The 17,334-nt window shown below is 44.2% G+C and overlaps 1 protein-coding gene across 10 annotated transcripts in view; it reads left to right on the forward strand.

The window, feature by feature from the left end:
* Window positions 1-17,334, forward strand: part of SYT17 (synaptotagmin 17) — an 88,765-nt gene that overhangs the window by 56,435 nt on the left and 14,996 nt on the right. For all 10 annotated transcript variants that reach the window (XM_037815277.1, XM_037815280.1, XM_037815282.1 and 7 more), the window contains 2 exons: window positions 2,637-2,757; window positions 7,209-7,364. In XM_037815277.1, coding sequence (XP_037671205.1) covers window positions 2,637-2,757; window positions 7,209-7,364 — 277 coding nt within the window. The remainder of the gene's footprint in view (window positions 1-2,636; window positions 2,758-7,208; window positions 7,365-17,334) is intronic.

Raw genomic sequence — 17,334 nt, forward strand, 5'->3', positions numbered from 1 at the left:
TGTTCTGTAAAGTTATGGAATGTGTCCCAGTCCTGGCACACAATCGATATTTATCAAATCCCTAATGTTGTCTTCAGGATCCTTGTGTGCACATTGTGCAACGTGTGTGAGTGCATGTGTGAGGTTAAGTTCCTGCAAGTGGAATTACTGGGTCAGAGGATATTTGCTTTTTCTGTTACCATAAAAGTGACGTCTACCCCCCTTTTCTCTTTTCAGCAAAATAACAGTCTATTTCAGGGTTTCTCAACCTCAGTACTATTGACATTGGGACCAGGTGATTATTCACTCCGGGATGGTGTTGGGGGACGGGGGCTCTCCTGTACACTGTAGGAGGTTGAACAGCACCCCTGGCCTCTACCCACTAGATGTCAGTGGCACTCTCCTCCCCCAAGGTATGTCAACCCCAAATGTTCCTGCCCAGTGTCCCCCGAGGGAGATTGAGAACCACTGCTCTATATACGGAGGCCAGTCTCTCACCAAACTAAATTGTTCCTCAATTGGCCCATCTTTAAGTGAAAGGCTTTTGATGAAGCCAGATATATAGAATCCATTTTTTTTTTTTTTTTTTTTTTACCTTGTGTGTGCTGCTCAGCTGACTGTAAGCTGAATTATGAGATGAGAAGCTGGGTAGTTTTAAAAGGAGGGACGCCATCGCTCTGACTTACAAACCTAGGAGGGGCAGAGTGCACGCGGACGTGGCTGGCCCTCCCTGGCCAAGGCCCAGCTGAGTTCTTCTGTGAAACTCACTGGAGGGTGAATGGGTTGGCAGGGTTGTGCTCTAAGGAAGTGTCTTCCAGGCCCTTGAGGACAAGTAGAAAACCACTGGCAACAGTGTAAAGGGCTCTGAACTGCTTTTATTACTCAGGACACTGAGTTGACCATTTCTGCCTTGGAAATCTGCACACTCGTATGCCCAGGGTAGGGCAGCCATCATGAAAAGGAGCAAAGGAGGCTCGGTGTGGAGCCTGGTGAAATGAGGGGAGCCCTATTTAAAGGGGTGACCCTGCACTCACACACTGCTGGGTGGGAACTGGGGCTCAGTGTTGTCAGACCCTCCTATTTTTCAACCAAGGCAAGAAATTCAGGTTGTTTTTAAAATGTGAAATGTCCTGAATTTTGAATGTTGACAGTCTTCTTTTGACACTACGTGGGCCAAACAAACCACACCTATGGGCTGCCAGTTTGCAACCTCTGAGTTAATGTGCAAGGTTGTTTCTTGTTTGTTTGGGGATTAGCTCCCTAAGTTTAGTAATTTGTTTTTGGTTCAACTGTTTATACATTCAGCAAAATTTATTGATTATCCACTATGTACCAAGCATTGTTCTAAGCTGCCACTTGGCATTAATTTGCTGAAATGACTTACATCAAAAGAGATAGAAATTGTGGATGGATGGATGGATAGATGGATGGATGGATGGATGGAGATAGATATAGATGACAGTTCTTATCTTTTAGAGACAAATTCTGGAATATCACAAATAATATAATGTGATGCTTGGGAGTTGTTTCAAAATAATATGGGGAGTTGAATGAGGGTATAGGTGAATCAAGACTGGCCATGAATTGATAGTTGTTGATGCTGAGTGCTATTGGGTATATGGAGATTTCCTTATACTCCTCTGCCTTGTTTTGTATATGTTCAGAAATTTCCCATAATAAAAATGCTTGTTTTAATGCCCTTCCATTCTGAAGGATATACAGATAAAATGACATCATGTCTGGGACTCAGTTGAAAATATTCAGCTAAAATTTTTTCAAGTAAGGGTGTAGATGAAACAGCATTTGGCAAAATGTTGACAATGCTTACAGCTGGGGGATGGATACATGGGGATTCATTATGCTAGTCTATCTAATTTGCATATGTTTGACATTTTCTGTAATACAAAAATTATTCTTAAAGAAGTGCAAGGATCAGAGAAGTGGGGGGACCTCCTGTTCTCTAGATGGTTTTGGGAATTTGTAGTCATGCTCTTGGCTGCTTAAGTGCATTTTCCTTAAGAGTGGTGGTATCGCCATTTAGGAGACAGTTACTCTTTATCAAGGGAAGTCATGTAGTGCCAAGCATGGCCAAGATGAAGCTGCAGGCATGGACTCTATTGTGGATTACAGGTTGAGAACAAATTTCTCACCAAAATAGTTACTCTACCTGGTAATCTGCCTCCTTGGTGTCCTTCTAGGAGGCAGCAAAGCATAGTGGTCAGAACTATCTGGAATCAGCCTCCCTGGGTCCACTTGTCAGCTCTATCACTTTCTACCTGTGTGGCCTTGGACATGTTATTTAACCTTCCTGAGCCTCAGTTTCCTCATCTGTTAAATGGGAGTAATACTAATACCTTATAGACTTGTTAAATTAATTAATGCATATAAGGTACTTAGGACAGTACTTAAAATGTTGCATTTATTTATTGTTGATGCTTTTGTTGTTGTTGTTGTCATTAAGTATTCTGAGAACAGAAAGAACTTTCTGAGCTAAATGGGAGAAAATTATTGGGGCAGAGGCTAAAAGAAGTCAAAGAAAGAGGCACCCAGTTTAAACGCATCCACCTACAGAAGCCCATTTGTGAGCTGCTGGAATCAGTTCCTGCATGGTGGGTGTAAGAAACAAGCAACTTCCTGAACATTTCCTTTCTCCGCAGAATGAAGTGGAGTTGGGGGAGCTGCTTCTGTCACTGAATTATCTCCCAAGTGCTGGGAGACTGAATGTTGATGTCATTCGAGCCAAGCAACTTCTTCAGACAGATGTGAGCCAAGGTTCAGGTACAAGTACCCACCCTCCTTCCTTGGCCGTGTCGTTAGTGCATCTAAGTTTGTCTGACCCGAAGGACCCAATTTTCTTTTTTCTGCCTCTTGAATACTATTGATCAGGCCCTGTGAGGGTAGGAGCATCCGGAACTAGGATGCTAGTTCAGGAGGAAAAATAAGTGTTTGGATGTCTCTTGGGATGAGCAGGTACATGATGCCATCTCAGAAACCCTCTTTGAGTTGGGGATTTGACTGATATCAGTGTGGAATCTACTGAACACCTACATCCTGTTTTATACTCTGCAGCTCCAAGTGGCGATCTCGTGCATTCTAATCAGCAAGAGAGATGGGCATGCCCCCAATTTTTTTCCCAGTTCATAGCATACTGTAAATCTTGGTTAAAGAGTTGCTATAAAAGCCTGTTGGGTTTAAAAGGTCTACTTTATAGCAAACCCAATTCAAACATAAATTTTAAAGAAATGGGACCGATTCTATTCCATCTGTATGCAGATTCTTCCGTGACAGCAAAGGATGTTATCATCAAAGGAGCCGTGGCTGCCAGGATCTCTTCAGCTCGGTGGTAGAAACAGTGTCTTCTCTAAATGCAATAGCTAAAATAAATTGCTTTTTCTATAAGGTGACAGCTGAACTTAGAAGACATCTTGAATTTTCAAAAGGCCCATGATAAGAACGGATTTCAAAGGGGCCAGTGGAGGGCTGGAGAGTTTCAGACTCACCGTAATGGAAGAGGCAGTATAATAAAATGACTGAAGGTTATGGAATCAGAATGCTTGGAACAAAATCCCAATTCTACTGCATGTAAATGATGTGGCCTGGGGAAGTTACTTTACCTCTCTAAGACTCAATTTCTCCATCTGAAAAATGGAGGTAATATTTGTCTCTTAGGATTATTTAGACAAATATTACATTAGGTAATGTACATGAATCCCTTTGTAAACTGTAAAGTGATCTAAAAATGATAGCTATAGTTCTTCCGTGTCTGTACTCATTGCATGGGCCATGGGCTCACTACATGATCATGGATTCTGGAGCACAGAGGCCACGGACAGAAAGCCAGGACAGATTCTAGGTCTGGCTGTGTCCCCACCAACCAGTCGTAGGCAAATCATTTCTCATCTTGACTTGTCAATTTCTTCATCTATAAAATGAATATTATGCCTGACACATGGGAGGAACTTGATAAATATTGGCTTGAGGGAAAGAGGAAGGAATGAGCAGATAGGCAAATGGATGAAAACAACAGATGAATGGGTGATAGATGGATTGATGGATGAAAGGAAAGGTAGGTGTATGGAAAGCTGGATGGATACATACATGGATGAATGGCTGATTTGGTGGTTTGGAGCTATGTACCCCAGAAAAGCATAGTCTTAAACTTAATCCATTCCTGTGGGAGTGAACCCATTGTAAGTAGGACCTTTTGATGAGGTTAATTCAGTTAATGTGTGGCTTACGCCAGTCAGGATGGGTCTTAATCCTGCTGGACCCATGGGAAGCAAGAAGACAAAAGTTAACAGGAACTGGAAGAGAAAGGAGAAGATGCCACCATGTGCATTGCCATGTGTGCTAGTTTGGATATATTATGTCCCACCAAAAGCCATACTCTTTAATGCAGTCTTGTGGTGGCAGACATATTAGTGTTGATTTGGTTGGAATCCTTTTATTGAGTGTTTCCATGGAGATGTGACTCAATAAACTGTGAGTGAAATGTTTGACTTGATTATTTCTATGGAGATATGGACCCTGCCCATTCAGGGTGGGTCTTGATTTAATCACTGGAGTCCTATAGAAGAGTCACAAACAGAAGGACCTCAGAGCAGCTGAGAGTGACATTTTGGAGAGCAACTGAGAGAAACATTTTGGAGACTGCCACTGAAAGCAGATTTTTGCTGACACTTTGGGGATGCTAGCCCAGTGTTTGCTCTGGAGAAGCTAAGAGACGAGAAAACACAAAAGAGCAACATTTTGAAGAATTCACAGGAGCTGAGAGAGGAGCTGGAACACAATCCAGGATCAGCAGATGCCAGCTTCGTGCCTTCCCAGCAAACAGAGGTTTTCTGGATGCTATTGGCCTTCCTTCAGTGAAGGTATACTTGTTTTGGTGCCTTAATTTGGACATTTCCACAGCCTTCAGACTGTAAATTTGTAACCAAATAAACCCCCTTTATAAAAGTCAATCCATTTCTGGTATTTTGCTTAACGGCAGCATTAGCAAACCGTAACACCATGTGACAGAAATTAACAGGACCTGGAAGAGAAAGGCGAAGACACCACCATGTGCATTGTCATGTGACAGAAAAGCCAAGGATTAAGGATCACCAGCAGCCCGCCCCAGAATGCCAGTATTCAGAAAGAAAGCATCGCCTTACCAATGCCTCAGTTTTGGACTTCCTCAGCTTCAAACCATGAGCGAATAAATTGCCATTGTTTAAGCCAACCCATTGCATGATATTTGCTTTAGCAATAAGGAAACTAAAACACGTTTTGGTACCAGGAGAGTGGGGTGTTGCTGTTGCAAATACCAAATATGTGGAAACTGCTTTGGAATTGGGTAATGGATAGAAGCTGGAAGAATTGTGAGGTGCTTGATAGAAAAAGCCTGGACTGCTTTGAAGAGACCATTGGTAGACATATAAATGCTAAAGGTATTTCCAATATGGCCTTAGATGGAAATGATGACTGTGTTATTGGAAACTGGAGGAAATGCGATCCTTATTTTAAAGTGGGAAAGAACTTGGCAAAATTGAGTTCTAATGTCAGATGGAAGGCAAAACTTCAAAATGATGAACTTGGATATTTAGCTGAGGAGATTTCCAAGCCAAGTGTGGAAAGTGTAGCCTGGTTTCTCCTTGCAGCTTATAGTAAAATGTGAAAGGAAAGGGATAAGCTGAGAAATGAACTCTTAAACACAAAGAAACCAGAAGTTGATGGTTTGGAAAATTCTGAACCTATCCAGATAGTGGTCTCTGAGACTAAGTCCAGAAGCAGTCCAACAGGGACCTTCCAGAAAGCAAGTCCAAGGAGAATAGTGCTCCACATGAGGGTTTAACTGAACCTAGAACCACTCAGCCATTTCCTCAAGGGCAGAACCATGGAAGCCAAGGTCTAGAACAAATAGATCTCCTTGGGCCAACAGAGCAGGCCCACCCATGTGTGGGGAAAGGGCTGATCCACCCCCATGCTTGGAGGGGGTGGGCCTTGTGCCCCATTTTTCAGGAAGAGGGCTGCTACCTCAGCGTTCAGAGATGGTGGGGCCTGTGCCCTGGTGTTTAAGGAGAGCCTGGCCACCACCCGAGTGCTTGGAAAGGGTGGGGCTTATGCCCGGGGTTGTGGAGAGCATGGCCACTGTGCAAGCCCTTGGAAGGGGTGGGGCTGCCACTTCAACAGACCCAGAGGATGAAACATTGATCCTTAGAAGACTCTCGGACCTTGAAATCTAATGGCATTTGCCCTGCTGGATTTCAGAGTTGTTTGGGACCTGTGACCTCTGTTTTCCTTCCAATTTCTCCCCTCTGGAATGGGAATGCCTATCCTATGCCTGCCCCTCCATTGAAGCAGATAACTTGTTTTCTAGATTTCACAGGTCCACAGACAGAGGGGAATTGGGCCCCAGTACAGACCATACCCATAACTGATTTGGATGAGACTTTGTACTTGACATTGGTACTGAAATGATTTAAGGCTTTTAGAATGTTGTGATGGAATGAATGTATTTTGAATATAGAAGGAGGGAGTCCAGAGGGAGCACTGTGGTGGTTTGGAGCCATGTATCTCAGAAAAACATGCAGTTAAGGTGTGGCCACCTCAATCGGGATGGGTCTTAATCTTATTACTGGAGTTCTTTATAAGCAGAATGAAATTCAGTCAACTAGGGAGAAAGCCATGGGAAGCAAGAAGTTGAAAGTCAACAGTTCCTGGAATAGAGAGGAAAAGACACCACCATGTGCACTGCCATGTGACAGAAAAGTCGAGGACTAAGGATCGCCAGCAACCAGCCCCAGAACGCCAGTCTTCAAGAAGAAACCATTGCCATACTGATGACTCAGTTTTGGAATTTCTCTAGTTTCAAACCATGAGCGAATAGATTGCCATTGTTTAAGCTGACCCATTGCATGATATTTGCTTTAGCAATGAAGAAACTAGAACAGATTTATGGACAGATGGATGGATGGATGGATGGATGGATGGATGGATGGATGGGAAAATGGAGGGATATAAGAATAGGTAGATGGGAAGTTGGATGGATGGATGGATAGATAAATGGAGAGGTAAAAGGCTAATGAAAAGATTGGCAGATGAGTTAACTGACGGATGAGAAGACAGATGGATAAAAAGTTGAATGGATGGAAGGATGGATAGATAGAAGAATGGATGGGTGAAAGGATGGATGGATGGATTGGGTTTTATGATCTCTAACATTCTGTGACACTATGTCCAATTCTCAGATCCCTTTGTGAAAATCCAGCTAGTACACGGACTCAAGCTTGTGAAGTCCAAGAAGACATCCTTCTTAAGAGGCACAATTGATCCTTTCTACAATGAATCCTTCAGCTTCAAAGTTCCCCAAGAAGAGCTGGAAAATGCCAGCCTAGTGTTTACAGGTAAGTAGCATTTCAGACTCTCGTGAACCCCAGGCAAGGCATGTTCAGTTTATTATCCTGGGGATAGAAGGCATCCAGAGAGGGTCATGTTTAAAAGCTTCAGGTATGGTATTCAGTATCCAGGTTTGAATCCACTTACTATCTGTGAACTTGGGCAAGATTAAATACGATTATCCACATAGAACCATATGGATAATTATTACAACTGTGGACTCTGGAACCAGACTGCCTGACCCTGCCATGTAGTGACTGAGGCCCTGGGCAAGTTACCTAACACTCTGAACCTCAGTTTCCTCATCTATAAAAGTAGACAATAATAGTACTTGCCTCATAGGTCTATTGTGAGGGTTCAGTGACTTAAGACTTTGGAATAATACCTGGGACATAAAAAGTTAGCTTTGATGATGACAATGATGATTCAAGTTGTTTAGGGAAACATAAGAAAACGGGGTTGCCTAATCCACACAAGAGAATTTTGAAAGGCTTCCCAGAAGGCATAGTGTTGGAGTAGACGTTTCATGTGCCACTATCTGGTAGAATTTATTCTGTTGTTTCCAGTGGTGCATTAGTTATCTATCACTGCATAACAAATTACCCCAAAATTTGGTGGCTTAAAATAACAAACATTTATTATCTCATCATTCCTGTGGGTCAGGAAACCGGGCATAGCTTAGCTGGGTGTTTCTGGTTGAGGGTCTCTGACAAAGGTACAATCAATATGCTGGCTTGGGCTGCTGTCTCATCAGAAGTCTCAACTGGGGAGGATCATTGCCTAGCTCACTCACATAGTTGTTGGCAGGATTCAGATCCTTGTGGGCTGTTGGACTGAGGGCCTCAATTCCTTCTTCGTGGTTGACCAGTAGCCCCCTCAATTCCTCACCACCTGGGCTTCTCCCCAGGGCAGCTCACATCATGGCAGGTGTCCATCAGAGCAGGCAAGAGAAGGAGCGAGGCAGGGTGAGCAAGATGGAAACCAGGGTCTTTTTTAACCTGATCTTGGAAGTGACACCCTATCACTTTTGCCATTTTCTGTTTGTTAGAAGGAAGTCACTAGATGACTTGCCTACACTCAAGGAGAGGGGATTACACGAGGATGTGAGTAGCAGGAAGTGGGGATCACTGGGGAAGCTGCCCAGCAAAGGGGGATTAGAGTTAACAGAAGTAATGGTTATTGTTTCCCATGTCCCATTCATGGTAGATACTTCACGTATGTCCTGGCTCATATTCACCATAACACATTCCCTCAGGTTGACAGCATCCTCTTCAACTTATGGGTCTAAGGACTGAGGCTTAAAACATAAATTACTCACTCAAGGTCTAACAGCCAGGTTCAAGCCCTGCACAGAAGACCCGGGGATCTGCATTTCCTCAAACACCTTGTTAATGTTGGCACTGGGGATCTGACATCACCCTTTGAGGAATCTTTCTCCAGTGTCATTGGAAATGATCCGCTGTTTAGATCTAGCCTGGAGTCCTTGGCTCTAGATCTCTTGGAGAGATCAGGCCAGGGCTGAGAAACCCTTGCATGCAAGGCTTCTTCTGCATGAGCTTATTGCTTTGCATCCCCAAGATTGCAATTCTTCCCTCCTCTGAGGCCCTCAGCTGGTGACTCTGGACTCTCTCAGGGCCTATAACCTGGAGGTTCTGCTTCCAATCAGAGATGCCTGTTCTAAGCAGATAGAAAGATCCTGTCTGACATGGCCTGCAATGGATGGCTGACATGCAGAGTTACCAACAGACAAGGTCCCACTTTTCGCCAAGGTTTCAGGCCAAGACTGAAGACAGTGACTCTGTTGAGCCCATAACTGGTGGGCAGGCAGGTAGGGGAACTCTGCTGACCCGAGATGTAGGCCAAAACTTGAAATAACAATTCCTGAGATCCGACGGAGAACAAAGGACTTACTGGTGCACATTTAGATGAGGAGGGGACCCCGGGGGGTGTTGAGAGCTCATAATGAAAAGTCTGACGCTTATATTTTACCTGAAGTTTTATTATAAAAGTAGCACTTGCTTGTTACCACTTCACACTCATTAGGATGGCTCTTATTTTAAAAACGGAAAATAAGTGTTAGCAAGGATGTGGAAAAATTGGAACCTTCATGCATTGCTGATAGGAATGTAAAACGGTGCGGTCACTGTGGAAAACAGCTTGACAGTTCCTCAAAAAATTAATCACAGAATTACTGTATGAACTGGCAATTTCACTCCTAGGCATAGACCAAAAAAAAAAAATATATTGAAAGCAGGGACTCAAACAGATATTTGTACACCAATGTTCATAGCAGCGTTATTCGCAATAGCCAAAGGTGGAAGCAACACAAGTGACCATCCACAAATGAATGTCTAAGCAAAATGTGGTGTGTACACATAATGGAATATTATTCAGCCATAAAAAGGAAGGAAGTTCTGATACATGCTCCAACATGGATGAATCTTGAAAACGTTATGTGTAGTAAGACATGATTCCAGTTATATGAAATGCCTAGAACGAGCAAATTCCTAGAGATGGAAAGTAGATTCGCGGTTACCAGGGACTTGGTGGAGGGGAGAATGGGGAGTTATTGCTAAATGGGTACAGATTTTCTGGTTTGGGTGATGGAAAGTTTTGGAAATGAATGGAGGAGATAGTAGCACAACAATGTGAATGTAATTAACACTACTGAATTGTATATTTATTTAATCACAATAAAATGTAAATACACACATGCAAACAACACACACACACACACATATATATAAATAGCACATGCTTGTTTATAATGAGTGACCCAACCAAAAGATGCAATAGGACGGAGGATCAGAATTGCAGAGGGGTTGGGTGCTTGGGCTGTGGCCCCAGTGCCTGATCTGAGTCCTTTGGGCAAGATCTGTGTGCTTAGCCTTGTCACCTGTAAGATGGGGATGATAATAGCGGACCATCTCGAAGGATTGAGTTACCTGAGATCAGTGCATATACGGCCTGTTCATTGTGCCTAGCACACAGTACTCAGTCAGTGTTAACTATTCTTAAAAGAAAATTTTGCTCTCTTCCTCTTCCCCCTTCCAGTTCCTACTCTGTGCAGTAACCACTTTTTTTTTTAACGTCCTCATATGCATCATCCCCCATTTTTCTCCTTGCTCAAACAAACACTATGCACACAGAGCAGATTCGCTTCCTTTAAATAAGTACTCATTGATTCAGCACACATGGATTGAGCACCTTCTCTGTGCAGGACTGCTTCCAAGGGCTGGAACAGAGTGGTGAATAGAAGTGAACAAAATCCCTGTCCTCACGGAGGTGGGCCGAGACCATTGTATGGGCATTGCTCAGAAATGTGCTATTTAAAAAATTAACGGAGAATGTGTTCAGTGCCTCCAGGTCAATACAATGCAAAAAATGGATCTAACTCTTTATTTTCTATAACAGCATTATATACCATCACAGGGTGTGCCACAGTGAAAACAGCGGTTTTTCATTTTGGGGAGAGGGAGTGACAGAGTCTCACAGAATGTGATCAGAACTCTGGAGCACTCCCCCTCCCCCACACCCACCCAGGAAAATACACAGAAGTACAGAAAATTTGTCATACACTGCGGAGGCTTCTTGAACCCTTAATGCCCAAAGTGATACCATGAGGCAGAACCCTCAAACTAGAGGGGGACTAACCTCACCTCCCAATCCATTTATTATCTGACCCACAGCACTCCTGGGGGCAGTGGTCAGCTGGGGCAATAGCCAGTTGCCCCCATCGGATGATGCCTGGGCTCTCTATTCACTAACTAAATATGGTGCCCCCTGGCCCCTGTCAGCATTTGGGTTTTTGGTCCCTGGCTCAGGTTAGAAGCCCATTGAAAACATTCTTTCTGGAAGGCCCACGGGGCCTCCCTGCCCGCTTAGGTCAGGGATTCTCAACTCCAGGTACACATGAGAATCAGCTGGGAACTTCGAAAAGCTACCACTACCTAGTCCCACCCCCAGAGACTTGATTCAACTGGACTAAACTGGGAACCCAGGCATCTGTGTTTTCTAAGCTCCCTGGATATTTCTGATGCATACTTTGGGTTCAAAACCCCAGCAGTAAGTGGCAATCCAAGCTGGGATAGTATTGTGCATGAAGGGTATGGCTGGAATTATAAAGGAAATGTGGATTGAGCTAGTGGATATCCAGGCATAGCTACAATTCTCCAGAATGCAAACCCGCAGGATTCTAACTTGCTTTATTTATCAACTGAGGGAAAGAGCTGCTGTCTCCAGGCTAAGGAGCTGAAACCCAGCCCATTAGCTTGTTTCCAAACACTGGGTAACAAAAGTAAGGTTGAGCTGCAATTTAAGCACTCACAGAGAATCCCAGGGGAAAGTCTGTAATTAGCTGGTGGGCTGGGCTTTCTGAACAGTTCCTTTCGTGGGTGGAATGAGGAGTCTTCTTCAATTTTCAATCAGTTGATTTCTGCAGCCCAAGTTTTTAAAAAAAAACGGGAAAGGGAGAACATTGTTTTTTGACTCCTAAAATAGCAGTACATCCTCCAGAAGGATTCTGGGAAATTCAGAAAGGTTTACTGAACCGAAAGAAAGTACAGTAGGCCACTGGAATTACTGGGCTGTTATTGGAAGTAGGAAAACAGAAAAAAAGAGAAGAAAGAATGCAGCGTGAGCTATGCAGGACACAAGCAACTCAGAGAAGTGTCTGGACGCTGGGGGCTGCTGATGCTCTGCAGACTGTCCCCCTCCCCAAGGAGAGGCACTTGTGCTTTTATTGCCACTCCGAAGGAGGATAGCACAGTGGTTAGGGGACAGACCCTGGGGCCAGGTGGCCTGAGTTCATACACCTGGCTGTGTGATCTTGGACCCTTTCCTTGGTTTCTTTCTGCCTCAGCTTCCCCATCTGTAAAATGGGGATAAATGGTACTTCAGGGGGTTGTTGTAAAGTCCAAGTGGGTTAATACATGTGAAGGCTTAGAACTGTGCTTCGTTCAGAGAAAGTGCTCCATAAATATTAACTTATTATTGTTATTATTATTATTATTTGAGGGAAACCAAATTTATGCAGCCAGATGCCACTGTGAGGCTTTTTAAAAAGAAGACAGGGTTTATATACATAAATAATATATTCTACCTACCTTGTCAGTATATAGGCAGACTCTTTGGAAAGGAAAACTCAAAATGGGAAGGAAAAAATCATTCTGCAGGCTTATGGGGGGGGGGGGTATTGTCTCATCTCTCTGTCCCCCCTCTCCACACCCCCCACCCCAACATCAGAGGGAGCCCCGTTGCCTTGCTGAAGGTGAAGTGTTTAGGGAAAGCATCCAAATGTCCCAAGCCTCCCTCAGTTTCCCCTAAGTCCCCTGGGCTTCCTTGCTCTTGTCCCCTTGGCAGACTTAGCCATGAGGCACTTGACTTAGGAAAGGGCTACAGTGTTGGGGGAAGGTGGGGGTGGGGGTCAGGGTAGGGGGTGTGCTGCTTGTGGGCACCTCTCAGGGCAGGGGTGGGAGAGGGAAGAGCCCCTTTATGTCTATTTAATTGTGAATTGGCAGGGGTTGGGGGACAAGGAGAGGTCAGGCAGGGCTGCAGCCCCAGAAGGGAAATCGAGGTCTGGAAGAGAAACTGAGGCTGGTTTCCACACTTATTCTGAGCCCGTGGGCTGCCAGGAGTCGGCCTGGAAGACACCTGCCCTGCTGATCCCTGCTCGTTGGAATTTCTTAGGCCACTGCTGCAGTAACAGACCTGGGCATAAGCTTGGGGCGGTCTCATCAGTACTAACCAGTAGTGGGCAGCTGTGGAGCCCCCCGGGGAGGGAAACCAGACAACGACTAGCATGCCTTGCTTTTTTTTTTTTTTTATTAGAGCAATCATAGGTTTACAAAAAAAAAATTATGCAGAAAGTACAGAGTTCCCATATGCACCAAACCTGACCTCACACACTCAGTTTTCCCCATTTACATTTTGCATGAGTGTTACATTTGTGTACTTTTGTTACAATTAATGGAAAATATTATAATTATATCATTAACTGTAGTCTATAGTTTACATTAGGGTTTTCTCTTTGTATTGTATGGTTCTATACTGTGCTGGTAACATATATACAACCCAAAATTAATCATTTTTGCCACTTTCAAGTATATAGTTCTGTGGTTTTAATTACATTCACAGTGTTGTGCTATCACCACCATCCATTACCAGAACTTTCTGATGGGAAAACAGAAACCCTACACTCATTTTGCATTAACTCCCCCTCCCGCCTCCCCCACCCTACCCCATAACCTCTACTTTCTGTCTCTAAGTGTTTGCACATTCTAGCTGCTTCATATAAGTGGAATCATACAACATCTGTCTCTTTGTGTCTGTCTTACTACATGCAACCTGCTGTATTCGGGGTTCATCCACGTAGTGGCATGGGTCAGAACTTCGTTCCTTTTTAAGGCTGCATAATAGTCGGTTGTATGGATATACCACATTTTGTTTATCCATTCTCCCATTGATGGCCATTTGGGTTGCTTCCACCTTGTGAATCATGCTGCTAGGAATATCAGTGTACAAATATCTGTTCAGGTTCCTGCTTTTAATTCTTTGGGGTAAATACCTAGAAGTGGGATTCTGGGCCAAATGGTAATTCTTTACTTAACTTTGTGTGACCCTCCCAGCTCTGTGCCAACTCTCGGTATCTCCTGGCCAGGACTGAGAATAGTGCTTCTCGAACTTTCACACACATAGCAGTCTCCTAAGGGATTTGTTAAAATGCAGATTCTGACTCAGTAGGTCTGGGGTGGGTGCTGGGACCCTGCATGTCTAACAGTGCCCGGGTGATACCCAATGTCATGGGGCTGCAGACCACCCTTTGAGGAGCAAGTCCAAGGAGACCCAGGAAGTGCATCAGGGTAAGTGATGATCCCATTTGTTTAAAAAAAAAAAAAAGCCCAATTCTCTTGCAGTAGTTCTCACCCCTGAACATCATTAGGTTCCCTAACCCTACTGTATGTTAATATTCCCTGGGGAAGGCTTAAAAATTCTGATGCCCAGGCCCCAGCCCAGAGAAATGGAATCAGCATCTTCTGGGGTCGGGCCTGGGCATCTGTATTTTCCAGAACTCCCCAGGTGATTCTCTTGTGCAGCCTGGGCGAGGCAAGCAGTTGTCTGTACCGTTCTGCCTCCTTCCTCATACCTCAGGCTGCTTGGGGGTCTCCCTGGCCCCTCTGTGAGTTCCAGGGCACCTCATCACTGTTTCCCAGAATTGCTTGGCTTTCTGCAGCTGTAGCATCAAATTGGTTAATTGAATCTGCTGGTGGGATGAGGTATGAGAAAGAGAGAGAACATGGGATGGGAGGCAGGGAGGGTGGGGCTGCCTCCCCTCTTGCCTGGGAAGACCCCAGAACTGAATGGGGAACAGAGAATACGCATAAAGTGTTTGGGAGGTGGGACAGTGGAGAAGCTGAGGGTTTCCAGTGATAGAGAAAAGAATAAAACAGTTGCAGAGGGGAAGAGCCATTCAGAGAGAGCTGGAAACTCCCTGGAGATTGAGAAATATGAGTTGATTGTGGGGCAGGAGCCCCACCCCTGTCCCAGCCCCTGCACACCACACCTCCTCTTTGCAGCCTCTCCTTCCAGCTCGACCTAGTGGGTGCCAGGCCCAGCTAAAACAGTGACTGGCAGAACTCTGCCTCCTAGAGAGAGGGTTGCATGGCTGTTCAGAGTATGGATTAGAGTCAGAAAGATTTTGGTTCAAATTTCACTTTTGCCATTCTTGAGGGTTTTTTGGGTCCTGAAGCCTTTACTATAATAAACAAAATCTATTTACAATACAAATGTTTAACTTTCAACAAAAATTAAAAAAAAAAAAAAACATTTCACAAGATGCAAAACCAGGAAACAAGTTCATTGGAGGCACCACTGCTTCACAAAAGACGGAAGGTGAGGCGAGCTCAAGGAACAGAAAGGTCAACTCACGCTCAGGCACTGCGCCGCTTGGCAGGAAGGCACATGGGAGGAAAATGATGGGTGCCACTTAGCAAACGGGTGACCTTGGGAAACAGAGTCCTTTCCTGAACCTCAGTTTTCTCCTCTGTAATGTGTTCCCAATCTAAATACCTCATTTTAAAAACTTTAGACCATAAATGCCAGATGATGATGATGATGATGCTGGTGGTGGTGGATCTGTCATAGAGGAGCAGTCCCTGGAATTATACAGACCTAGGTTTGGGTCTCAGCTCTATCATTAGCCAATTAATTGTGTGACCTCAAGCAAGTGAGTCCACTTCTCTGAGGCCCAACTTCCTCTTGGGTAAAATGTAGCAGATCATTTCTATTATGGGTATTAAAGGCAAATCAGCATGTGGACCTGCCTATTCCAGAAATGGCCACTCAGAAAATCACAGCTGCTGTTTTTATAATAGCAGTATGTGAGAGGGTTGAAATGCTGGCACTTTTGAGGTTAATAGCTCAGTCCAGCTGCCTGTGGTTGTCTTCCCAGCATCTCTCTCACCTAATCACATTCACCCCAAAGCTGCCAGCTGGTACAATGTCCAGGAGCCAGGGATTGACACTAAGTCTGTGCCAACCCAGCCACAGACCAGGCCAGTTTCTGCTCCTGCACTTCCCTGGGGTCGGGACTATGTGTGAGAAAGGCCAGAGTAAGAGCTGGCAGTAGGCGCTTAGCTCCAGAGCCAGACACAGTCACAGGAAATAAGTGGCAGAGCAGGAGCAGGGAGATTAAAGCCTCAGCTTTCGAGCCAGAAGACCTTAAAATGGGGCCGCCAGGAGCCAGAGTAACAGGGAGATCACAGAGAGGAGGCAGCTCAGGAAGGGGATCCTGTAAGTTGTTTTTGAACCCCTGAGCTCACCCCTAGCTGCATCTGATCCTAAACAGTATACCAAAAGTTTTGAGACCTGAATTACAGGACAGTGAGGCGACCACCCAGGTCCCAGATTGGTGGGCACACACAAGAGATGGATCTGAATAGCACTTAAAAGGCTTTGAAAAACTGAGCTGACATTGGAACAACAGCCCACAGAAGATAGGTCAAAACCTGTGGTCCGAACCCAACCTTGTTAATTGCCTGCTAAAACTAAAAAACTAACATTCTCAATAGGATTTAAATAAGACCCAGAGTCTTATAATATAATATTCAAATCATCCACAATATAATCCAAAATTACTCAATTTACAAAGAAACAGGAAAGTCTGACAAATTCTCAGAGAAAATATAATCAACAGAGGCCATCTGTGAGATGAGCCAGATGTTAGAATGTTCGAATTGTTTAAAACAGCTATGATAATCATGCTCCAAGAAGTAAGACAAGCCCTCTTGAAAAGAATGGTGAGAACAGATCAGCAGAGAAATAGAAGATGTAAAAAAGAACCACATGAAAACTTTAGAGCTGAAAAATACAATAACTGAAATAAAATATTCACTGAATGAACTCAGTGGCAGAATGAAGTTAACAGAGGGAAGTTTTAGTGAGCTTGAGGACCTAGCAAGAGAAATTATCCAATCTAAACAACAGAGAACATAAAGATTGGGGGAAAACAGGAAAAGTCTCAGGAACCTATGGAACAATATAAAAAAATCTAACATTCATGTCATGTGAGTCCCGGGAGAGAAGAGAAGCAGAGGGGAACTCTGGGGGTGGGGGCAGGAGGTTCACACTCAGAAGACCCCTGAATTCCTCTCCAGGTTTGCTGGACCTCCAGCTCAGCCAGACGACTGAGGTTCTTCACTTTCCAGGAAAGAATTATTTGGTCATGAGGAGGCAGTATGACACCATGGTTAAAGTCAGCTAGACCTTGCTTCAGAGTCTTGCTGTGTGTGGGACACATTTCTTTCTTTTATTAGAGAAGTTGTGGGCTTACAGAAAAGTCATGCATAAAATGCTGGGTTCCCATATATCACCCTATTATCAATAACTGTGTTGGTGGGTGTGGTACATTTGTTACAATTGATGAAAGCACATTTCTGTTATCACCAACTATTAACTATAATCTGTGGTTTAACTTAGGTT

Source organism: Choloepus didactylus, chromosome 21 (genome assembly GCF_015220235.1).
Source record: "Choloepus didactylus isolate mChoDid1 chromosome 21, mChoDid1.pri, whole genome shotgun sequence".
NCBI lineage: Eukaryota > Metazoa > Chordata > Mammalia > Pilosa > Megalonychidae > Choloepus > Choloepus didactylus.